This window comes from Acomys minous, assembly GCF_964271855.1.
Source record: "Acomys minous genome assembly, chromosome: 3".
In the NCBI taxonomy this organism is placed as follows: Eukaryota; Metazoa; Chordata; class Mammalia; order Rodentia; family Muridae; genus Acomys; species Acomys minous.
Window position 1 is genome coordinate 70,010,469 of NC_140485.1, and position 23,883 is coordinate 70,034,351.

At 52.2% G+C, this 23,883-nt stretch overlaps 1 protein-coding gene across 2 annotated transcripts in view; it reads right to left on the reverse strand.

The window, feature by feature from the left end:
- Window positions 1-452: 452 nt before the first annotated feature.
- SLC12A5 (solute carrier family 12 member 5) overlaps window positions 453-23,883 on the reverse strand; it is a 40,259-nt gene continuing 16,828 nt past the window's right edge. For both annotated transcript variants that reach the window (XM_084775068.1, XM_084775069.1), the window contains exons 7-26: window positions 21,783-22,024; window positions 20,649-20,860; window positions 18,391-18,561; window positions 18,083-18,181; window positions 17,874-17,931; window positions 14,012-14,186; window positions 13,344-13,462; window positions 12,948-13,046; window positions 11,865-11,984; window positions 11,273-11,377; window positions 9,950-10,118; window positions 7,617-7,812; window positions 6,317-6,486; window positions 5,856-5,987; window positions 5,020-5,127; window positions 3,842-3,964; window positions 3,553-3,752; window positions 3,263-3,277; window positions 2,902-3,035; window positions 453-2,749 (exon numbers count right to left, since the gene is read on the reverse strand). In XM_084775068.1, coding sequence (XP_084631194.1) covers window positions 2,658-2,749; window positions 2,902-3,035; window positions 3,263-3,277; window positions 3,553-3,752; window positions 3,842-3,964; window positions 5,020-5,127; window positions 5,856-5,987; window positions 6,317-6,486; window positions 7,617-7,812; window positions 9,950-10,118; window positions 11,273-11,377; window positions 11,865-11,984; window positions 12,948-13,046; window positions 13,344-13,462; window positions 14,012-14,186; window positions 17,874-17,931; window positions 18,083-18,181; window positions 18,391-18,561; window positions 20,649-20,860; window positions 21,783-22,024 — 2,739 coding nt within the window. In that variant the 3' untranslated portion in view covers window positions 453-2,657. The remainder of the gene's footprint in view (window positions 2,750-2,901; window positions 3,036-3,262; window positions 3,278-3,552; window positions 3,753-3,841; window positions 3,965-5,019; window positions 5,128-5,855; window positions 5,988-6,316; window positions 6,487-7,616; window positions 7,813-9,949; window positions 10,119-11,272; window positions 11,378-11,864; window positions 11,985-12,947; window positions 13,047-13,343; window positions 13,463-14,011; window positions 14,187-17,873; window positions 17,932-18,082; window positions 18,182-18,390; window positions 18,562-20,648; window positions 20,861-21,782; window positions 22,025-23,883) is intronic.

Sequence of the window (23,883 nt, forward strand, 5' to 3'; positions counted from 1 at the left end):
CCAGCTTAGGCACTGGCCCCAAAGCTGGTGTGCTCCCTTCTGTGAGCAGAGGACAGTGACTCCCATCCAAGAGTCCTGTTCTAACTGGATATGATGGCCTACTCTTTGTTGTTGTTGGTTTTTTGAGACAGGGTTTCTCTGTGTAGCCTTGGCTGTCCTGGACTTGCTTTGTAGACCAGGCTGGCCTCGAACTCACATCAATCTACCTGCTTCTGCTTCCTGAATGCTGGGATTAAAGGTGTGCACCACCACACCTGGCCCACTTTTAAAATCCCCAGCACTTCAAAAGTGTTGGCAAGAGGATTGGAAGTTCAAGGTCATCCTTGGCTACATAGGCAAGTTCCAGGCCAGCCTGGACTCCATGAGACCTTGTCTCAAAGACCAAAACTTCATCTGCTAACAGTGGATTTTACTTCTTTCCAAAGTGTCTAAACCATACCCCTTAGGCTATCAAGGGTGTAATAAAATTATTTTTATTGCATTGTGTGCAGACGGGTATCTAAAAAATTAACACAGTAAAAGCCTTAAAGCATTAAATGGGAGCATTCAACAGTAAAGGAAAGAACTGGCCCTCTCCTTTGCATATTGGCACAAAGAACACAAGATCAATACCGAGGCAGGATGCGAAATACCGAAACACTAAAATTAAAGGCAGGCCTAATAATAATAATAGTAATAACAATAAATACTCTTGATTTGGCTTGCAACCTCTCCTATTTACAAGGGTTTGGACTGCATTGCATTGCCCTGCACATAGGTCGGCTGAAACAAAAGCAACACTCGTTCTTACTACCGGGCTATTGAAATATTGCACTCAGAGTAAAAGTCACCTGGATGGACATGGAACATCTAGCTACAGTGATTATAAAGGTGACTTGAACGACACAAGGTTCATAACAAATATTGCACATGGAGCACAGAAAAACTTGGGGTTTTGTCGTGGGGTGTTTGTTTTCATCAACGGAAACTTTGCTCTTGCCAGCCAGAGTCTGGGCCCAGGTAGTGCTACTTTGGTTCCCTAATTGGTGTTGATAACAGCCTCCTCCCCTTGTGCCCGGCCCCTCTCTTGCCCTGAAAGGCAAGGCAAGTCCTGGATCCTACACTTCCAACTTTATGCCTAGAAGAATATCCAGTCCTCATCAAATCTCAGAGGCGCTTTGGGTCAAGCAACAGATCTGTGGACCTCCAGCCCCGCCACTAGCCACGTTTGACCCTGTCTAGATGGCACCAGCTGCAGCTCGCTGCCTTGGGCTCAAAGGAAAGGAGGTGCTAAGGTCAGCAAGTGGCCTGGCCCCGAAGTGGGCAGGATGTCTAACTAGGTGCGCAGGCCAGGGCCCTGGGGCTGGAGGCACTGTACCCAGTCCCAGAGGGCGCTTGAAGGAGCATGCAGTGCCTGTCCCCTTAGTAACGTGCCCTAGGGGAAGGGAACGGCCAAACGCCGGTCTAAGGGGCTGAGGGAACCTCCCCACAGGTGGGGCTGGTGGAGCGGAAGCGCCAGGGATGAGTTCGGGAAGCCAAAGGCCTTGCTTGGGTCCTAGTCAGAAAAGGGTGGAGAAGCGCTGAGAACATCTGAGCCCACGTGACTCCAGCCCTATTCAAGGACCTGGTGTCTGGGAGACGTAGCTAAGGACCTGCTGCTAGGCAGAAAAGCCCAGCCCCAGAGCACTCAGTAGGCAGATGGGTCCCCTGGCAGGACCTGCAGATGGGGACCAAGGGAGGGAACATCAGAGGCTGCGGGAGGCCTCCTAATGAGTAGGTCCTTAGACTGACAGTGACTCCTCGCCTGTCCCAGGGAGAAAACTGGGGAGGATATGCCCTCCAGCTCCACGAATTCAGTCTTTGGCGAGGAGCCACGGGACAGGGGGAGCAGACGGCAAGCCAACAGAGGAGAGGCGCCTGCTCCTCCACGAAGGCACCGGGCGGGGCTTCCTCGGTGGGCAAGGGCCTCGGTTTCTCCCCCTGGAGGGGTGACCCCTCGCTCTCCTGGCCTCCGGGAAGTTCACGTCCACCGAAGCCGGCCGCCGTCTCACCTGTGTTCGCCAGGGACTGGAGGGAAGAGAGGGAAGCCCAGGGCGGGAAGGGAGAACAGAGCGCCGGCCTTAAAGCACTTGGCTCTCAGCTCTGGTGCGCAGGGAAGCCTGGCTCCCGGGGCTTCCGCCTTCCTGGGCGCCCACAGCGGGGAGAGCGCGGCCGAGGAGTCCGTTGCGCTTCTAGTTACAGAAATATGGGGACATTAAAAATACACGCGATGTCTCCTGTACACTATGTATAGCGCGGCCGACCGGCTCCCTGGCTCGGCGACCAGGGTCCCGGGGGGCAGAGCGCGGCGGGGCGTGGGGAGGGACGGGTCCGGAGCTGCCCGGCCCGGGACCACGGTTCCGCTCCTCTCCACGCCTCCTCGCCACCTTTATTGCAGCGTCTGCTCCGGCAGGGCGAGGCCGGGCTCAGAAGAGGGGCCCACGGGCCGCCCTCTGGGTCAGCCCCGAGGGGCACGGCCTCGGGGCTGCAGGCAGCGGGGGTGGGGGGTGGGGCGGAGGGAAAGGACCAGGGCACGGGCAACAGGGTTTATGTAAACGGTGACGGCGGCGGGGTGGCGCGGCGAGGGCTCCGGGGCCGCGGGCCGGGCTCGCTCGGGCCGGAGTGTCAGGTCCTGGCCCTCAGGAGTAGATGGTGATGACCTCTCGGCCGCCACCGCGGACTAGCATCACTCGGTCCAGTTGCTCAGTGAGGACCTCCAGGAACTCCATGTCTGAGAGTTAGTTGGTCAAGGAGCTGTGCCTTCCTTGAACCTGCGCCCCTGTCCTCGGTGCTGATCCTGCTCTGAAGTTTTCATCCCAGGCTAGAAGACCCACGTACTCTGCCGTCTACCTCCCTCTTTCCCCTAACTTAAATCCAGGATACAGTTTTCATCACCATTGCGGTTACGGGGAGGCCCAGGCATGTTGAGCAAAACCAGCTTGGCATCCCGGGATTTATTCACGATGACCTCGTTCAGCCGCACGGCTGTGTGCATGCGCCTCACGTTGGACTGGTTCCTGCGGAAGAAAGGTGGGGTCGTTAGCCCATGATGGGAAGAGTTAGGTCTGGTCGCCCTCCCTGCCTGAGTCAGGCTGCTGGGGCCTGGTGTTAGCCAGCTTGGGACCTCCCCCAACCCCCATATCTTTCCAAGCTGGACAGTGGCCAAGGACACCCCTTGAGGGTTCTGTGGAGTGGGGACCCTAGAAACCTAGGAGAGAAGATGGAAAAATGGTGGCGCACTTACAAGTTTTCCCATTCCCTTCAGGAAACACAAAGAGAAGCAAAGAGAGAAAGAAAAAGAGAGGGGTCAGGAAAAGAGGTGGCCCCCACCTGAGCCAGCCGCCATCTGCCCTGGGTGAGGGGAGCCCCCACCACCTTCACCTTTCCAACGCCTGTACTTGGGAATTGGTCCTCACCCTTAACAGGGAAACCAAAGGCAAGGTCGGCCAGGCCAGGACCCTCCTCGTTTATTCTGCCATATTAAACACAACCTTTAGGCCCACCCCACCCCAAGATGCAGCCCGAGGCCCGTACGGCTTCATGCTGAAGAAGTCCTTGATGCCTTCAGAGGAGACGGGACTGGGGCCTTTATTCTTCTCTGCCGCTGACTTGTCCTTGGTCCAGGTAAGATGCACCTTCTCTGGGTCTGTCTCCCCCTCCCCCTCAGGCTCTTCCCCTGGAGATGGCGAGCTGCTGGGGCAGCTGGGAGCACTCTGGTCATGGATCAGCTGCACCTGAGGTAGGGATGATTGCTCAGTGGGTGACTCTCTTGGTGGCCAAAGGTTCTGCTGCCACTTGCCAATGCCAAACCCAGGCCACTCACCTCCTCCTCCGGCTTCTCCTCACTGTCACCGGCTGTCTCTTCGGGAACATTGAGGTGGAGCCGAGTGTTGGCTGGATTCTTCCTCCGAATGGAGCCCCGAGACTCATCTGTGATGCTCTGGATCTAGGGCGTGACATAGGTTGGTACCAGCTCTGCTGGGGGTCACCACCCACGCCCCGCCATGAGCTATTACTACAGCTGACACTTATCCAGGTTACACACATTCCCGGAGAGGCACACTTTGTGAAAATAGTACAGTGCCTCAAGACCAAACACCTATTGCAATGCTGACCTGGCCTCTGGTCTCCAGAGCTCAGACCTTCCTGCCGTCAGCATCCAACAGTCCAACACCTGGCACGGCCAGGCTTGAGCCTAGCGCTGTGGGCCTGTGTCACTCTGGCTGGTCCCAGCACATCCATTTCTTATCACTTCCGCTGTCGCCTATCCTTCAAGGGCCCATCCCTGAACGTAAGCCACTCTCCCCACTCGAGAGACTCATAGCTCACGGTCCTTCATCCCTGCCTATGGGATCTGCCACTCACTCCCCAAGCAGCCTAGCAACCATTTCCAGGGCCCCTTCTGTCCACAGCCCTGGGTATCATCTCTCACTTCCCCCAGGGATGCCACTCCCTGGGGTGGATCTTTTATCCATACTCCAGGGGGCCTATGATTGAAAACCAAAAAGATCTTACCCCACAGGGTGTCCAGCACCAGTACTCCTGAGAGCCTTTCACTCATACCCTAGGAGGCTTGCCCCTGACTCCTATCCAACATCCATGTCTTTAAATACCCATCTGTTACCCACTCTGAGAGTCTGTTCATGAACCCTTGCCTCCCACACCGGCAGCCCACACCCCCCTGAGAACCGTCATCCATCCATATTTAGCATCCACTATTTTCCCTCAGGCCTAGAAGTCTCCTACAGAGGAGAAAGTCTGTCTCAATGCCAACATCCCTGTGAGGGGGGCTGGGACGATGCACATGCCATTCCTCCTCCCCCCCCCCCCCCCCCCGCTGCAGGAGAGCCCAGTGTCAGGAGGTCTGGGGGCTAAAGGGTGACTAAGGTAAATACAACAGTGCTGATGGCCAGGGATGTCAGTCCAGAACCGCCCACACCTGTGCAGACCCAGCATCCAAAGCAGTCTGTGGCTCTGAGAGTCACGCCAGGGCACCCTTACCTCTCGTTCCCGCTCGTTCTTGGTCAGGTGCATTTGCTTGAGGATCTGAGAGCGTTGCTCCATCACCAGTGTCTTCTCATAGGTATACGCTGAGATGTCGCTCTCATGCTATGGGCCGGGAAGAAAGCGGAAGCTTGGAACCGGAAGGCCGAGGTGGGGGGAGGCAGGGGGCCCTCCCTCCCCCCACTCCCATGCCTGCAGCTTCCTCATAACATGTCCTAGCACCAAGGTTGTAGGAGGCAAGGGAAAGCAGGCAGCTTGTTGCCTGTGCATCTAACACAGAACCTAGGGTGCAAATGGCGACCTGATGGGCAGGTTGATTAACTAGTTACCTGAGTGAATTGTGTGTGGGGGGTGGGGGGAGCGGGGAAAGAAGTTGGTGAGGAGAACAGGAGATGAGTGAGCACGTACCTAGGTGAATGGGGTGAAAACGTGAATGGGTGCATGGGTGGGTTAGTGAACACCGCAGGACACACCCGAGGAGGTGGAGAGAAAGGAGTGGGACAGCGTATGTACCCTGTCAATCACCGAAGCTTTCTGTGCCTCAGTGTTGTAATTGGGAATGAAATCATCTAGTGTGTGCATCTCACTGGAGGGGCCACGTGAGTTCCTGCTTGTTAAGTGCATAGAGCAGTGTATCACGGAGGGGGGCACTCTTTCTTTTTTTCGGGGGGGGGCACTCTTTAACATGGTGGATACTCTTGTGCGAGAAGGCTCGCTGGATGAAATGCCACAGGGAAAGGCAACCGGTGTCGTCCGCTGACGGGTATTGGAGTGGCCCTGATTGGTGCTAGGGCCAATAGGAGGAGCCCCAGCTGAGACTTCGGGGGCCTCACCATCTCCACCACCTCCACCTCCGCAGTAATGCGTAAGTGGTACAGAAACGTGGTCAAGTCCTTCTTCATCTGGATGCTGTTGTCGTCCATCTGGGCCACGGTGAAGATGCGCATCTTGCACTTCCTCCAGACCTGCGGGCATCAAAGGTGACCCAGACAGGTCCAGCCAGAGGCCGTGAGAAGACCCATGGCCAATGTGCCCATCTTTCCCAAGGCCTCTTCCCACCAAGGCTCTGTCTGTAGATTCCCCTGCTCATATCTGAGGTGCCCCTTGCCTGTGCTAGGCACACCCTCTCCTTTGTGGCAGTATGCCCATCAGAGTGACATGTCAGTTCCCCCACCCCCAGGGCAAAGTGTGGAGACTGAGCCCTGAGCTCACCCACCGATGTACCTATATGCATACAAGCCCTCCCCACACCACAGACACGCACGCACGCATGCAGGCATGCACGCACACGGACCTTGTGGTGGCGCAGCAGGAAGGGCAGCAGCATGAGCATGCCTCCGTCATGCACGATCCACCACACATCGATGCTGCCCTCGGAGAAGCGCTCAGGGTTCCCGGGAAACATGGAAACATTCTTGGTGACCAGCAGGGCCAGGTGGCCGGCTGTGGTTTCCCGGACCAGTTCTTGGAAAGGCCAAAAAAAAGGACCAGAGGGCAACAGTGACCAATCCTCCTGGTACCCAGGGAAAGCCACAAGGTCTCCTGGCACCCAGCACCCAGCACCCAGCACCGCACCCACCATAATCCATCTGACTTTGGCCTTGGACTTTGGTTATCAGAACACCAGCACTACCTGGACTACATCATCTACTGGCTATGTAGCTGTAAGGTCCTGGTCTCAGTTTCCCAACCTGTTAAATGGGAATAAAGTCCCCTGTCCTCTCTTTCTCTTTTTTTTTTAATATATACGTGTGTGTGTGTGTGTGTGTGTGTGTGTGTGTGTGTGTGTGTGTGTGTGTGTGTGTGTTTCATGGGGGCACACGTGTAGATGTATACAAATGGAAGATATCAATCTCAGGCATTCTTCCCTGGTCCTCAAGAGGTGTCCACCTTGTTGGGGGCTTTTGTTGGTCTTTGCAGCTGTTTCTTTGTTTGAGACAGGACTCTAACTGCCCTCCCTGGATTGGAGCTCACAGAGTAGGCTAGCCTGGCTGGTAGCTGAATCCCAGAGAGTCTCCTGTCCCTGCCTGGGGACCTCTGGATTCTTTCACACTAAGGACTTTACCAACTGAGCCCCCTCCCCAGCCTATGCCTCTTTAGATGACGAAGAACCCACCGGCCTCACTGAATCCTGAAAGGAGACAGAACTATTTGGACTTAACAGGGGGAGCCTCTGGCTGTTTCAAAAATGACTTCTCAGCTGTGTGGCCCAGCTACTGGCTATTTAACTGTAAGAGTTCCTCTGTCTTTATGTCTCAGTCTCACAGGAACACACACATGACAGTGCCTAGCACTCAGGGACTTTGAGAGCATTTAGAGAAAGCCCTAACTTGCCTGGCACACAAAATGCATTCTATAAGTGTTAGTTGGATACATCTAGGACAGACCAGAACTGAGACACAGACCCTCACCTCAGTGACTTGTAAAGCTGCAGCCCTTGTGCTACCCTATTTTCCTCCCCAGGGCCTGACCCAGAAGCTGACATGTGGTGTCACCTGTGTGTGCTGAGCCACACTCATGCTGAGCTCAGAAAACCCTCAGAAGCAAAGCATCCCAGGGCCAGCCCTTCATCCCTGTGCCCACCGCATCAGTACCGATGAAGTTCCTCCATGTCTGGTGGTCCTCTTTCTGCCGCCAGTTGCGAGGCCAGCCCACCAGCACGGTGTTGTGTTGCAGCCCCCCGAGGCCCCCAGACTGGATCAGGTGGGACACGCCGTCACGCAGGTTGGAGGAGATGACGACCTGGCAGAAGCCCTTCACCTTCTCAGCCTCCATCAGGCGCCTGATAGACTGTGGGGAGGGTATTGTGTAGATAAGAACCAGCCTCAGACACCCTGGGCTGGGACTGGGGAATCACAGCCTCCCCCACCTCTGCTTCTTATCCATCCCTCCCTCTCTCTGTCCCTCTCTGCATCTATCCCATCTTCCTGAACCTCAGCTCTGATCCTCTCCAACTCTAGGACCCAAACTGGTACCCCATCATCTGTGGTCCCTGTTCCTGCTCATCACAGATGAGCTGCCCACCTCCCCGCATCCCACAACTGCTCTCACTTATCCTTTGCACAGCACACTCTCCACCACCACCACCTCGCATGCTCCTGACCCCATCATCCATTAAAAGCTGCCTCCTTTGACTCAAACGCCTAGACACCACCTTCCTTCCAGCCCACCATTAAGCCAGGCTGTTCTGCATGGCCACATGATGTAATTTAAAGCATTTTCAGTGCACGTGTAATCTGCACTGAGGGAAGGGTTCTCCTTGCTCCCATTTTATCAGTGAGGAAATCGAGGCTCAGAGAAATCAAGACCCACTTTAAGGACAGACTGGTAATGTGAGTGACGACTCAAGAGCCAAAGCTCACTGCAAAGGCTCTGCCCTCAACCACTGCCCTGATGTCAAACAAATAGAGGCTAATTTCCATCTCTGACACTTCCTGGCTGTGGCCTCGGGCAAGTCAGCTAACCTCTACTCTTATCGTCCCATGGCCGGGCAGATCCACTTAGGAATCAGGAGAATTACACAGCTCGATTCATGAAAGGGCTCGGGACACTGCCCTGTATCATAGCCCTAATGTGTAATGTTGCTCTGTTGTCAGTAAGCCAGTGTAGCGGTCACCAGCGCCTAATGGGGTTGGAGCCTTCTGTGTGCGGCTGTGGCCTCTGGCTAGCACTTGGTCTCCTGCTCTGCCCTAAGCCTAGCCCAGAGCCTGGTACCCAGCATGCTCTTGGCCAGTCCATGTTGAGTTGTCCTGACCAGTTGGGGCCTCCAGCCCTGAGCCTTGATTGATTGGTCTGAACAGCTCACTAAGGCAGAAACAGTAACTGTCACAAGCCATTAGGGGTGCCCCTCCCCATCTCACCTTACCTCCCTTGGGCCCCCCTTTTCTCTGTCTACTCGCAGCTATAGCCCTGAGGGAAGACAGGCTTGAGTCTTAGGTAGAGCCCACATCCTCTTCTACCCACTGTGTTCTAGATAACTCTCCTGCAGTTCACGACTACACAGCTGCCCCATTCACAGTGGCTCTGTATGTTCCTTTGTGGATGTGACAAAAGCAGGTGACCCAGAGCCAGGGGGCATGTGCAAATCATAGCTACACTTCCTGCCAGCTGCTGTTCCTCTCTGGGCCTTGGTTTCCTCCTAGAAGATTTTTTAATTTGTTTTTCTTTTTCTTTTTTTTATTATTTATTTATTTATTTATTTATTTTTTGAGACAGGATCGCTCTACATAGCCCTGGCTGCCCTGGAATTCACTATGTTGACCAGGCTGATCTCGAGCTCACACAGACCCACCCGCCTCTGCCTCTGGAGTACTGGGACTAAAGGGATGCACTACCACACCTCAAAGATCCCTAAATTTGGAAACACCTTAAAGGATTTCCCCCCAGGAAGAGTAGCTTCTGCGTCTAGGTAACCTGGCCTCTAAGCCTCAGTTTCCTTACCTATAAAATGGGCCCTTCTGGCTCTATCAGCTTTCAGTTCTGAAGGCTGAATTGTGCATGCACACGTGTGCACACGTGTGTGTGAATGTGAAGGCCTGAGGTCAATATTAGCTGGTCTCTCTTAACTACTCTCCACCTTACTTTTTTAAAAAAAATGGCTCATTAAACATGGGGCTCCCTGATGGGCTACCCTTGCTGACCAGTGCCCCCTGACTTTCAGTGCTAGAACCACAGCCTTGCATCCCCAGTGCCTGGCTTTTACATGAGTGCTAGGGACCCCGAGATCAGCCAACATTCCATCCACTGGACCATCTCCCCGGCTCCTCCAGGTTGGAGTCTAAGGCACTCGCTCACTCACTGACCCTTGGGCTTGTCTTCTACAGACGAGACAGACCCTTGAATGCCCCGTGATCCCAAAAGGTGCACCGAAGGCAAGACCAGCTCCCTTCAGACCCTGACTTGCCCACCCTGCCCGGCCTCTCCTCACCTCCTCTGCCCGCTGAGCCTGAGGATGGTTCTCCAGAAAGGTCCCCTCAAGGACAGAGCCCACAATGGTCAGGCCCTTCCCTGCTTTGAGCTGGGAGGTCAAGGAGAGCAGCTGCGGGTGCACCACGTTCTGATCCTGGTCCACACGCACCAGCACCAGCAGCTGAGGCCTGAAGAGGGTGCAGGTGCACGTGACCCACCTACCACCTCCCCCTGCCACCCACCCTCCCACCACGTGACCAACGTCAGTTTACCCATTTGTCTTCTACGACCCCCGCAACCGGGCCCCCATCAACTATAACCCGCTGGGGCGATAACAACCGTTCCCTTGAGCGGCGAGCCCTCCGGCCGTCCCCCCACACCTCTCCATCTGTCCACCCCATTCATCTCTCCCTTCATCCACCCACTCCTCCATTTCATCCTTCAGTCACCCAGCAATACCCAGATGAATTTACCTACCACGCATTATTCACCCAATCGCCCACACGCCCACCCACCCTGCCATCCATTCACACATCCATCTATTCGCCCAGATAGACTTCCCGTCTGCGTACGTGTGTATCCATCCATCCTTCCAGCCATTTACCCATCCCTTCTTTATGCATACGGCGTCATCACATCCCTCTAACTCTCCATCACTTCCAGAGTATTCACCAAGTACCTATTCTAGGCTGGACCGTGTGCTGACCACTTGACAATCTACAGACAGCGCCAAGCCCAGCATCCGAAAGACCCAGGTTAGTAGCAATGTCCGTAATTCAGACTTTCAACCTGACCCTTGGTGGAGCTAGGGAGGCAGATGCCAAGCTGGCTGTATGCTGTAGCCACTTAGGATGTACCTGACCTGGGAGGCAGAAGGGGAAGATTCTAGAAGCCCTAGGCCCCCTTCATTCAGTAGAAACATTGACATTAGTCTGGAGACTCCTGGGAGACCCTACCACTTTCAGAGCAAGAGAGCAGACTCCACAGAAGTGATGTCTATCTGTCTCTCTCTGTGCGTCTCCACAGATCTGTGAGCTGGCAGTACCCCCAGAGCTAGGAAGAGAGTTTGCCATACAACATGAGTTTGAGAATTATTTTTCACAAGTAATGGAATGTCTTCACAAGTGGAGACAAACACATGGCCAGGAGACTGCCATGGTGAATAGATTTGGGAGAACAAATGTCTGGGGCTTAGTCCCCCTCACAGTGTTGTAGAAGGAGGGGTCAGGAGAGATGGGGGAAGGGGAAGGCGCCACTCAACCAAAGTCAGAGGGATAAATATGGTCCCTGCTCCCTTGCCATCCCTGCCCTGAACCCCTCACCAAGTACCCTCACCACCTACCTCCAGTTCTTGGTGTGTGGAGGTCCTTCCTCCAGGCGCAAGAGAGCGTAGCGGGCAGCACTGAGAGACAGGCCGCGGATCCCATCACCCCACTCCTTCTCTGCCCTGAGGACAAGGAAGGAGATCACATGAGGCCAGGAAGCTAGAAGGGGCAGGAGAAACCATCCCACAGGACGGGCTGTCCCAAGACACAGCCATCTCTCCCAACTCGCTCTCATCTCCTGACTTAGTCAAATCAAGCTGTAACCCGTCCTTTTTTTTCGAGACAGGGTTTCTCTATTTATTCTTGGCTGTCCTGGACTCACTTTGTAGACCAGGCTGGCCTCAGACTCACAGAGATCTGCCCTACCTCTGCCTCTGGGGTTAAAGGCGTGCGCCACCATGCCCGGCTATACCCTGTGCCTCTGAAGTCACTCCTAAACCTCAATGCTTTCTTGCCCATCTCTCAAAGCCTCCTCCTCATCTCCAAACCTACCCCATATCACCAGCATCCCTGTATTTCAGGCCTGCATTACATCCCCGTCACCTCTCAGCCTTTTGTGTTCCTCACCCTGCCCGCCCTCAACCTTCACGGCCACCTCCTGGCACTCACCCCCGGTACTCAATGTACTTATAGATGAGTCCAGCGATGAGCATGGCAACCAGCGCATAATACCAGGAGCAGATGAACATGAGGGCCAGGCAGAGGCTCATGCCCAGGAAGGAGAGAGTCCTGGAAAGGGAAGAGAGCCCCTGAACCCTGGCAGGCCTGATGGGAAGGCCTGGGCTCAGGCAACAAGAGTAGGGTGGCAAGGCAAGGCCTGGGTACGTCATGGGCACCCAGCTGGTCTGAATGCTACCCTGTTGTCACCCTGAGAGCCATGCAGACACAGGCTTTCTAAATAAACACGTGGCCACAGGCAGGACACTGCTCCATGCCCTGCCCAACTCCCAAGCCACTACCCCATCTAGTTTCTGTCCCTTAGACCTGACCACTGAGTTCCAGATAGATGGGTTCCTGTGGTTTCTGAGACAGCGGTCCATGGGCACACTAGAAACAGGACCTTCCAGAGAGAGGCCAGCAGCAGCAAGATTAGCCTTAAGACCGAAGTCAGGGGGCCTTCATGAAAGTCTATCAGCCCATAGTCTTACAGGAGACCGTGGGCCAGTCACCTGCTGTGAACTCAGTTTTCCCTGTGTGGGGTGAGCACGGTCCTTCCCGTCACAGGGGGGGAAAAAGTATGAAACATGTTAAGGAGGCCTGTGGCCCCCTCGAGGGGAGAAACCCTACACCAGGTGCCAACATGCTCACCAGAAACACGGGAGCGAGTGTGGCAACTGTGCCCATTTCCCAGCTGAGGAAATGGAGGCTTGGAGAGGCTCCATCAGCAACCCAAGTTCTCAGAGCCAACAAGTGGAGAGGCAGGCTGCAAATTCGAGTATGGCAGAGTCTAGCCTCCTGGCTATATTGTAAAAGGTTAAGCATCATGGACAAGGAAGAGATGGTCACTGAGGCTGTTTCTGACTGGGCCACATCACTGCTTCCAACCACAAAATCCTCTCTCTGCCCTTCCTTGAACTATCTGGATATAAAGGCTGGAGAGGATGGGACACCCTGCCTGAAGACCTCAGCTCTGAAGTGGGGCTAAGGAGAGGCAAGAGGCTCTGTGGGAAAGGGCCAGGAAAGGTCACCCACCAGTGGTAATAGCGAAAGCGTGGCCTCCAGTTGGGCGTCCTCAGCAGCGTCTGCACTGCACAAGCCAAGTTCACAAACATGTAACACATCAGGAAGAACCTAGAATGTAAAACAGACCCCAGGTGAAGCAGATACGGGAGGCACAGAAAGAGACACTAAGACTTGACGAAAGAACCGGACACTGGGGAGAGGTGAGTAAGGAAAAGGGAAGAGAAAGGGTCAAGTCATGTTGAAAGGCCAGACCTCACAGCACCCTCTGACGTGGCTGAGGGTGAATCTATACAACAAAGGACAGGCTTCTGTGACCACTGGGTGTGGTAGTGGTAGCAGTTGGGGTGATGGCAGGAAGAGAGGCTTGAAGGGCCCACAGGTGGGGGCCCCAGGTCTGGTACGCACATGGAAAGGATGGGAGCGACCTCGTCCAAGGAAGCGATGAGGATGCCAATCTCGCAGATACAGGCAGTCAGCAGCAGCGCCCAGGTTGGCTCTCCGTTGGCTTTGCCATGACCAAAGACCTGGGGACAGAGCAACCATCTTGGGGGACTGAAGCCTTCACCAGGGAAGTAGAGGCAGGACTCTTACAACCAATGAGGGGGGTATGAAGAGATGGCTGTATTCTGTACCATCTAGGGGACCCAAATAAATGGCAGGCTCTCTCAGGCTCACCCACCCTCACAGCCATGCCATGCACAACACTAAAATGACCCCCAGAGGGAAAGAAGCTCCTGAGGGCAAGGCAAGATGTGTCTGCATGCTCTATAGACCTTTTTCCTCTTAAACAACACAGAAAAAAGAGAGTGTTTCCTTGCCCTGTGGCAGGCTCTCTGATTTCCCATCTGGCCCCTAGATAGAAGAGCTCTATCTATTTTTTCCCCCTGAGAGCAGACAGTGTTTGGAGACCGTTCTGATCACAGGCCAAAGCCCAAGTGAGGTCCCTTCTTTTCTAGTGTAGCTGTGGAGCACTACACAGGAGGGGGCTGGCTGGCGATGGCCCCGGTTCAGTGTCTCCTGGGCAGGGGCCCAGATGACTGATCTTTTGTGCCGGGCGGCTCTCTCACACTGACCTGCAGGAAGGGCACTATGCCATCCCGGGAGATGGCCTGGAGTAGGCGTGGGGCCCCTGTGAGGCTCTGTAGCCCGGCCCCACAGGTAGAGAAGAAAGAGCCGATGACAATGACCCAGGGAGATGGCCAGGCCAGAGTGCCCACCACCAGGTTGCCATTCACAGCTTCCCCAAACCTGGGAAGAGACAGTAAGGGGTCAGAGACGATGGGTGAGCAATGCCACCTCGATTCCAGAGTAGGTCTCCCCAGACCGATGGCCTGCCCAACAGAGTGCTGACTACAGGGTTAGGCCTCCTAAGTATCCTTGCTACTTCCTGCCTGAGTAGCCTTGAGCATATCACCAACCCCTGTCAGCTGTCAGCTGAGACTCTCCATAAAACCTCCTCATGCATACGCTGGGAGGACAGGAAGGCAGGATGTGAAAACTGTGCCTAGTGTGGGGTAGGAATGCAATTTTAATAAACGGTCAGGTGTTAGCATGGCAGCCACGAGCAGGTTAAGTCACTTTGGTTAAATGGGGCTGCACCATCTCCATGTCTTAAACAGGGGCTCTGGCTTCATTATGTGCTAATGGTATAAGGAGAAATGGAAAGGGGCCTGCAAGACGGCTTCACAGGAAAGGGCGCTTGCTGCATCCCGTAACCCACACGGCAGAAGGAAAGAACTGACTCCCTCAAGTAGTCTTCTGACCTCCGCATGTGCACTATGGCATAGACATGCGAATGTGCACACGTATACACACATGAGTGCACATGCGAATGTGTGCACATTCATAAATAAATTAATGTTTAAAAAAAAAGATTAGGCCAGGCACACCTTTAATCCCAACACTCAGGAGGCAGAGGCAGAGGCAGGCAGGTCTAAGTTTGAGGTTTAGCCTAGTCTACAGAAACAGCTGGCCTCCCAGGACAGCAAGGGCTACACAGAGGAAACTCTATCTCAAAAAGAAAAGGGGGAAAAAAAAAATCAAAGGCAAGAATTCTATGTCAATGGCATCATCTCAAAACAGAAGAGGTGTGGCCACTTGTGATGCTGATGCAGAAGGACACTCCCTGAGCCCAGGAATTCCAGAACAGCCTGGGCAATGAGGCAAGACCCTACCTGTGAAAGGGGGGGCAGATGGGGGGGCAGGGCAGATGGGTCCGCTGTTAAGAACACTGATTACTCTTCCAGAGGACCTGGGTTTGTTCCGAGCACCCACATGGCGGCTCACAATCTGCCTGTAAGCCCAGCCCAGGTGGCTCCAGCACATCCATAGACACCAGGCATGTATATGGTACACAGACATGCAGGTAAACACTCATATACATCAAATAAAAAACAAATAAGTGGTTTTTTTTCTCGAGACAGGGTTTTTCTGTGTAGTCTTGGATGTCCTGGACTTACTTTGTAGACCAGGCTGGCTTCAAACTCACAGAGATCTGCCTGCCTGTGCCTCCCTAGTGCTGGGATTAAAAGCGTGCGCCACCACGCCCAGCTAAATAAATGGTTTTAAAAGTAAGGGGAGGGGAGAGGAGGTCAAAGCAAGAGAAGGAAGGGAAGATGGGAAAGGCTGCTGCCTCTGCAGCTTGGGAGTCCTGTCCCTGGAGATCTTCTCAGAGGGGCATTGCTGAGGTACTTCAAACTCCAGGTGAGAGCTATGGATGGAGGGACAGCTAGCAAGCTCACAGGAGGCCTATGATTAAATGAGATGCATGGGAGCCAAACTGCTCTAAAATAAGTCATATATGCACATTTTCCACACACACACACCCCACCTTTCAGTTGCCTCCATTTCTTAAAAAAAAAAAAAAATCAAAATTTAATTTCTTTGTGGCTAAGCCAGGCCCCCACCTTCATTTTCAGCCTCACGACCCAATTTCATTGCCACCAAGAGGTCAAAGTGCCAATGTGCTAATGTGAGCCCCTTCCCTCCCATGATCCTTGTGTGTACACACGCTCTCCAGGAGCGAGGGGCCAGGACACGGAAGCCAATACAGGCATACTGGTGCACATGGACATGCACAAATACACAAGTGCACACGAACACACACACACACACACACACACACACACACACACACACACACACACACGACATGGTCATTTCTCCTCTTCACCCTTGTAAATGTCCTTACTGCCTATAATGCCTTCGCCCTCCTAGTTGTCTGATCTGTACTCAATGTTGAAAGTGGAAAGGAAAATAAAAATTTTAAAGGGGGCCAGCGAGATGAGTAAGAGGCTAAAAGTGCCTGTTCTTCAAGCATGGACCCTTGGCAGCCTCATGAGAGGTACAGGATTAACTGAGATGCATGGAGGTCAACTACTCTAAAACTAACAGACAAATAGATGCAAAGTATTTTGACCTGAGTTTGACCCCCTAGAATCTATGGTGGATGGAGAGAGCCAACTCCTCAAAGTTGTCGCCTGTTTCAACATATGTGCCATGACATGCAATGCACCTGCACACATATGCACACCACGCCTCCCAACATCATACATACACACTAATGACAAATAAATAATATTGGAGGTGAGACAGGATCTCTACATAGCCCTGGCTGCCCTGGAACTAACTGTGTAGGCCAGGCTGGCCCTCAAAATCACAGAGGCCTGCCTGCCTCTGCCTCCTGAGTGCTGGAATTAAAGGAAATAAATTATCTGTCTGTCTGTCTGTCTACCTATTTAGGTTTTTTGAGACAGGGTTTCTCTGTGTAGCCCTGGTTGTCCTGGAACTCTCTCTGTAGACCAGGCTGACCTCAAACTCACAAAGATCCACCTGCTTCTGCCTCCTGAGTGCTAGGATTAAAGGCGTGCACCACCACAGTCCAACAATTAATAAAATATTTTTTAAAAGTGGGAAGAAGCCAGGCAGTGGTGGCACACACCTTTAATCCCAGCACTCTGGGAAGTCTAGAGGGCTGAGTTTTAGACAAATGCTTTGACCTGTGGTAGCTGTGGCCCAAATTACATCATGCAAAAGACCCTTCCAGCTCTTCCTCAGAGGAGCGTCTGCTGAAGCCCTTCGAACGCTAGGTGAGGAGCTGAGGTGAAGAAACTGCTGGGCTCTGGCAATCTCCTGGGAGGTCTATGGGTGGTTTATTTGTTTGTTTTATGTGCATTGGTGTTTTGCCTGCATGTGTCTGGAGGGGAAGGAGGGAATCAGAGCTTGGAGTTACAAACAGTTGTACAGAACTGCCTGCCATGTGGGCGCTGGGAATTGAACCTGGGTCCTCTGAAAAGCAGTCGGTGCTCGTAACTGCTGAGCCATCTCTCCAGCCCCGGAGGTCTACAATTAAGGGAGATAAATGGAATCCAAATTGCCCTAAAATTAACCCAACTAACTGTAATGTATACAAATTGTTCACTTGGCCAGGTCACACTGTGTCCCTGTGTGCTCTCTGTAGCCCTGGGTTCTCTTCATGTTTAGCATCTAAGTCTGTTTATAAGTGTGGTCATCATCCCCATGGGGCCTCCTTCAGGACAAAAACAAAACAAACAAACAAACAAACAAACAAACATACTAAAAACAAAAAGCAACCTGTTATTCTTTGCTTCCCTCAGAACCTTTAAGGCAGTGAACAATACAGAGAAGTATTAGGTGAGTGAATGGATAAAAAGATCTTAAATAAACCAAAGGAGACATCTTTTGACCTACTTAAGCTTCAGTGACAAGAAAGATAAAATATTTAATAAAAGAAAAATGAGTTTACCAGCAACTATAGTAGTCTCTCACCCACGGCCCCCTTGCTGAGGTCCCAGCCACCCCACCAGGTCTGTTTCCTCCGTATCCCAACACACATACACACACACACACACACACACACACACACACACACACACACACACACACACAAAGACCACCCCCAATTCCTTTACTTACTTGTCCCGTAGGACAACCCCCTCGATGCACGCCCCAAAGAGAACAACAGAGCTGATGTCTGTGGCAGAGAGTGAAGGAGAACCCTTATCATGGCGGTGCCCCCCCCATCACCAATCCTGAGCCACCCGGGAAGGTAGCACCCTCTGCCTCCTGCAGTATCCCCACCCCACCCACCCCCAGAGTGGACACAGCTCAGCTGTGCAGGATACAGACAGCAGACGTGGTAGCAATGGCCAGGATGGTCCCAGTAGGGATGGACTTCTGGGCATCCCGCAGGTCTCCAGACCGGTTTGAGCCAGCCATGATCCCTGTAGGCAGAAGAGCAGTTCAGATAGTAGCCAGGACACATGTTGGAGTTGGGAGCCCGGGGCCATGCCAGCTCCTGTGCTGTCTTTTTCAAGCCTGGCTCCTTTACCTCTCCCATAGCTTTTGCTCAGGTGTCAGGGTTATCATGTCTCTGACCCTCCCGTCCACCCACTCTTGGGCAGAGGCCCCTTCTCTCCAAGCTGCCATTCACCTGTGACTGAGGGGAAGTAGATGCCAACAAGCAGAGTGAAGTATGAGGTCATATCACTGAAGACATAGGGGTGGTCCATGTCAACGGGGGTGCCATCTGTCAGGCCCACTGAGGGCATCCCACGCCTCTCCACAATCACCCCCTTGGTCAGGTAGGAACTCCACAGGTTCTCTGTGGGAAGATGAGGCACTCAGGGAGAGGACCGCAAGTGGGGTCCAGAGCTCAGACCAGGAGGAGAGGGGAGCAAGCCGTCAAGACTAACCAACTCCCTCCCACCATTTCCCAAACTCCTGCCTTGTGCCAGGGTGTGAACACAGATTTCAAAACTGAACGGGGACCGAGTCTCTGCCCTTAAATTTTCCCATCTAGTGGGACAGACACAGAAAATCCTGTCTGAGCCTGATTCCATATGTCCCCAGTTGACCTCACCAGCTCTCAGGTCCCAACTCATTCCTGCATCTCCTATCTTGGTCATGATGCTACTGTCAATCCATTCAAACACCCTGGCATCACTCTCAGCTGCTCCTGACCCCTCCCCCTGCTCCAAAGCATCTCATCTTCTGTCTATCACCACTCATCAGTATTTTCTCAAACAAGCCTCTTCTTCTCACCCCAGGCTGCTCCAACCTTACACCACTGGCAGGCGGGGTAGATGGCACTGCTATGGAGAGCGATCAAAAAACACCACAGGGTGTTAGGCAGAAGCCTGGCACCTACACACTAAACGTTAGCAGCATCCTTCTAGTTTTTTTTTTAATATACCTGGGTGTTTTTTCTGCATGCATGTATGTGTGCCACATGTGTGCCTGGTGCCTGCAGATGCTGGAAGCCATCAGAATCAATAGAACAGGAGTTACAGATGGTTGTGAGCCACCATGTGGGTGCTGGGAATTGAAGCCAGGTCCTCTGGAAAAGCAGCAAGTTCTCTTATCCAGCCCCAATCCCTGTAGGGTTTGTCTGTTTGTTGTTGTTGTTGTTTGTTTTGTTTGTTTGATTTTTTTTTGAGACAGGGTTTCTCTGTGCATCTTTGGCTGTCCTAGAACTCACCCTGTAGACCAAGCAGAAAGAGGCAGATGCTCCGACTCACAGACATCTGCCTGCCTCTGCCTCCAGAGTGCTGGATTAAAGGCGTGTGCCACCACCAGCCAGCCAACTCCTCTACTTTTTAATCTCTAGGGACCAGCAAAGTGGCTCAGTGAGTAAAGGTACATGCTGCCCGGCCTGGTAATCTGGGTTCAATCCCAGAGACCCATATGGTGGAATGAGAGAACCAACTCTAGTAAATTATCCTATGACCTCCATATGCACACATGACATGCGTGTGTACACACATATGCACATGCAAAATAAAGTGTGTGTGCCTGCGTGTGTGTGTGTGTGTGTGTGTGTGTGTGTGTGTGTGTGTGTGTGTGTACAGACATGGTCCAACACTTACAGGACAGAAGGCCAGCTCTAGCTGAGAACTCTAACCCCCATTCCCACTGAAACCATCACTGTTTCTCAGAAAAGAGTCATCTGTCTTCTGGACTCATAGCATCTGCCTCCTTCTGCACTCTCACTGCCCTCAGGGCGTAACCCAAACTCTTCAGCATGGCTTCTGGGGCCTGCCACAGACTGGCTTAAACCACCCTCGTTTGTCTCTCTCACTCTCATCCCTTGTCCTACTTTCTTTGTGTGTTACACCCAAGTCACACGGGAAAGCTGTGGTCAGAAGACAGGCTATGCCTCTCATGGCGCCACACACACTAAGCAGGCTGTTCTTTGCTTTGTAAATCCCTTCTTCCCCTATATAACTGGCGTTCTCTTATCTACCCTCCCTTGGCCCCTGCGGGAAGCCTTGTTCTTGTCACCTGACACATGTGGATGCTGTGTCCTCGTAGTTCCCTGCTCACTGAATACACATCTCTGTGGGTCATAATTTACTTGCTTACATATTTACCTGTCACTAAAATCCCTAAAGTCAAATTCTGAGACTTGTGTACACCGTGGGCCCTGGTGCTTCAGCGCAGTGTTGAGTACTCAGTAGGCAGAGAATACTTATTAGACTGGCTTTCTTTCTTAATTAACAGTGAAGCCCATTCAGCACTTTTGCCTCTGTCTCTCCGTAATTCTTAGGACCAAACATAGCCTACACAAGATGCTCAACTAAAGCTGACTGAATTGAACTGAATCCCAATGGGACGCCCCTAATCCTGACCACTTAACCTACCAACCCCTACAGCGCTCCCTAGATGCCAGCCCCTCCCCTTCCCCCAGACCTTTGATGAGGCCGCTGGCAGCACCAGGAATGCCCTGGATCTCTGTGACATTGTTCCGGGTGAAGTATTCATCACAGGTGGCATTGAGGAAGCGGGAGGAGCAGAAGAGGCCCCAGAGCCGTGTGGTCACTGTCTCATTTCCTTCCCAAGCCAGCTTGGCACAGACATCAAAGCCATGGCGGGACAGCGTGCGGTTCCCCAGGAGGCAGATCCTAGGGAGAGAAGCGAGCAGGGAAGACGGAGGAACAAGACCTCTCCCTGGTTTCGCAGGAGAGCCACGGAGAGCTTTAAAGACACAGATTTCAGGGGTGTCTTTCAGGTGGGTGCCCACACCCAAAGATTCTGACTCTGGAACGTGGCCATCGGGGTTTCTATAGAGTTCCCCCAAGCAATTTCAGCATGTGGAAGGAAAAATTAGTCTGTTGGTGCTATACTGTGTTCAGCACCGTGGACAGCAGGCTGTGCCGCCTGACCCCCACCCCCCACCTTACCCCCCTACCCCCCACCACTAGATAGAGGGAGGGCCCTCTCCTAGAGGAGGGAGAACCAAAGGGGACCTGCATCCTGGGCTCTGTCTTCTGGGTTCTTTCCCATCTCTAAGAATGTGTCAAAAACCAAGACTGTGGGGCTGGAGCGGTTAAGAGCACTGACTGCTCTTCCAGAGGTCATGAGTTCAATTCCCAGCAACCACATGGTGGCTCACAACCATCTATAATGTGATCTGATGTGCATTGTATACATAATAAATAAATAAATCTTTTTTAATTAATTAATTAATTAAAAAACCAAGACTGTACATTCCAGGACGTTAGACCTTCCAGAAGGGTCCCTAACACAGAGAGTGCATTCTTTCAGAAGCCATTTCTGTTTTACTTTCCTAAGTCCCCCAGCAGCAAGCAGTTGTTGGCACACTCAAGAGAACTTCCTCCCACCTCCAAAAAAACGTCACCCCAACCTGAATAAACTTCCCTACTCAGGAAACATTTACCCTCCCCGAAGATGTTGCTCTCAACCCACACACTCCAGTTCTGAGAGGTGGAGAAGGGGGGAGGCCTGGCAGAGCCTCTTGCTGTGCAGACCTGAACTGGACCAGTGAGGACCACAACACTGTACACTCAGAAAGACAGCACTCACGGGAAATTGGGTGGGTCGAAGGCAGACTTGATGACCCCTGCATAGATGGCCAGGATGGAGAGGATGACACAACCCAGGAAGACCAGGGCAAACTTGTTGACATATTTGACACCCACAAAGACTACGGTGGCCATGCAGGTGAGCACACAGGTGCCATACACCCGCATATTGTTCAACATGGCGGCTGCCTCCCCGCTGGCATCTTCTGCCTTGAAGATGGCCATAGCTGGGAATAGGTAAGCCTGCAGGAAAGGAGCAAAGGACATCAGACAGATGACCCAGGAAAGGCCAGCTGAGACTCACCCAAGGGAAATGGTATCCATTAATGGGGCACTGGCTAAAGATGGTGTGGGCTCCCGTGCAAAGTCTGTCAGGCAGTCAATGCAAACGCCACTCAAAGGTGCTGGGAAAGGCTCCTTCGCTGCTATTGTTTATTATAACTGTTAATTATAATAATTAACCTTGATTGCTTATGCTATAAAGGTCGAAAAATGGATGCTCATTCCTAGAGGGTGGGTAAATAAATTCTTAAGGTTTTACTTCAACTATACAGAGCTATTTAAAAGGATGGCATGGGACTGTGAGATCGTTCAGTGATGAAAAGCATACTCGGTGTGAACAGAAGCCCTGGGTTTAATCCCCAGCAACAAAGGAGGAATAGGCATAGATTTATATGGACTGACTCAAAAACTATCCATTGCAGACACAGTGCAACAGATCAATTATCCCAACACCATGAAAGGCTGAGGCAGGAGAATTTGAAACCAGCCTGAGCTACATAACAAGACCTCATTACGAGAGTTTAAAAACTATCGGCAGTGTACTGTGTGAATAAAGTCAAGTATTTTTAAAATACTGTATTTTATGATCTCGCTTTTGTAAATTTATAGATATAAATATTTGATCATTTGTGTGTGTGTGTGTGTGTGTGTGTGTGTGTGTGTGTGTGTGTGTGTGTGTGTGGCTGTAGATGTATTTGTAGGGATATCCAAATAGTAGTGGTACCAGGCATGGCTGTAATCTGAGCACTCAGGAGGCTCAGGCAGGAGGATCACCAGTACCAAATAAGCCTGAACTATAAGGAGACCCTTTCTTAAAGAAAACAACAAGCTGGGTATGGTGGCATACGCCTTTAATTCCAGCAGTTGGCAGAGGCAGGTGGATCTCTTGAGTTTGAGGCCAGCCTGCTCTAAAAGCCAAGAAGACTACAAGGAGAAACCTTGTCTCAGTAAAAAGAAAGAAAGAAAGAAAAATAAAACAACAACAAAGGACAACAGAAGGTTTTATTAAAAAATTAAATGTGATTTTTACATATTCATATTTTCTAATATAACTACATTAAACTTAAAGTGCTCAATTTTATGTAGTTATTTTTTTATTTATAAATAAAGGGAGTTTGGGGTTTTTTTTTTTGTTTGGTTGGTTGGTTTGGTTTGGTTTCATTTGGTTTTTTGAGACAGGGTTTCTCTGTGTAGCCTTGGCTATCCTGGACTTGCTTTGTAGACCAGGCCGGCCTCAAACTTGCAGAGATCCACCTGCCTCTCCCTCCCAAGTGCTGGGATTAAAGGCATGTGCCATCACCTCCTGGCTGTGGTTGTGGGGTTCTTAAGGAAATATTTATAAGATGGAGTTCTGTTTTATAAATACAGACCAGACTGTCATATGGAAACACAGAAGTGTGAGATACGTACACTAATGCTTCTGGTGTCCACTGGGTCATTTTCCCCCTTCACTTTGGTATTGTTCCAGTGTCAGTCAGTGGGCAGAACTGTTTGATAAGGCATTTGGAAATGCCTTATGTCACAGTGGTCCACCATGCTCTCACCAGTATGCCCCCTCATGTGTTCCTCACTCTCTGATTTCCTCTCTCCTGCCCCCAAACCAGAAGCTTTGGCTTCTTTAATCTGGGTTTCTCAAGACCATGGGAGACAGTAGACAAGAACAGACCCTGGAAGGCAGGGGGATGCAGGCTCACACCCTGCACATGTTCCTGAGACTCTGTGACCTTGGCCTCCTCATCTATAAAATGGTTGTTTTCTAATACATGAGAGATTCATGGAGGGTCGGGGGTGGGGGTGGGGCAGGGACCCTAATACCCTGA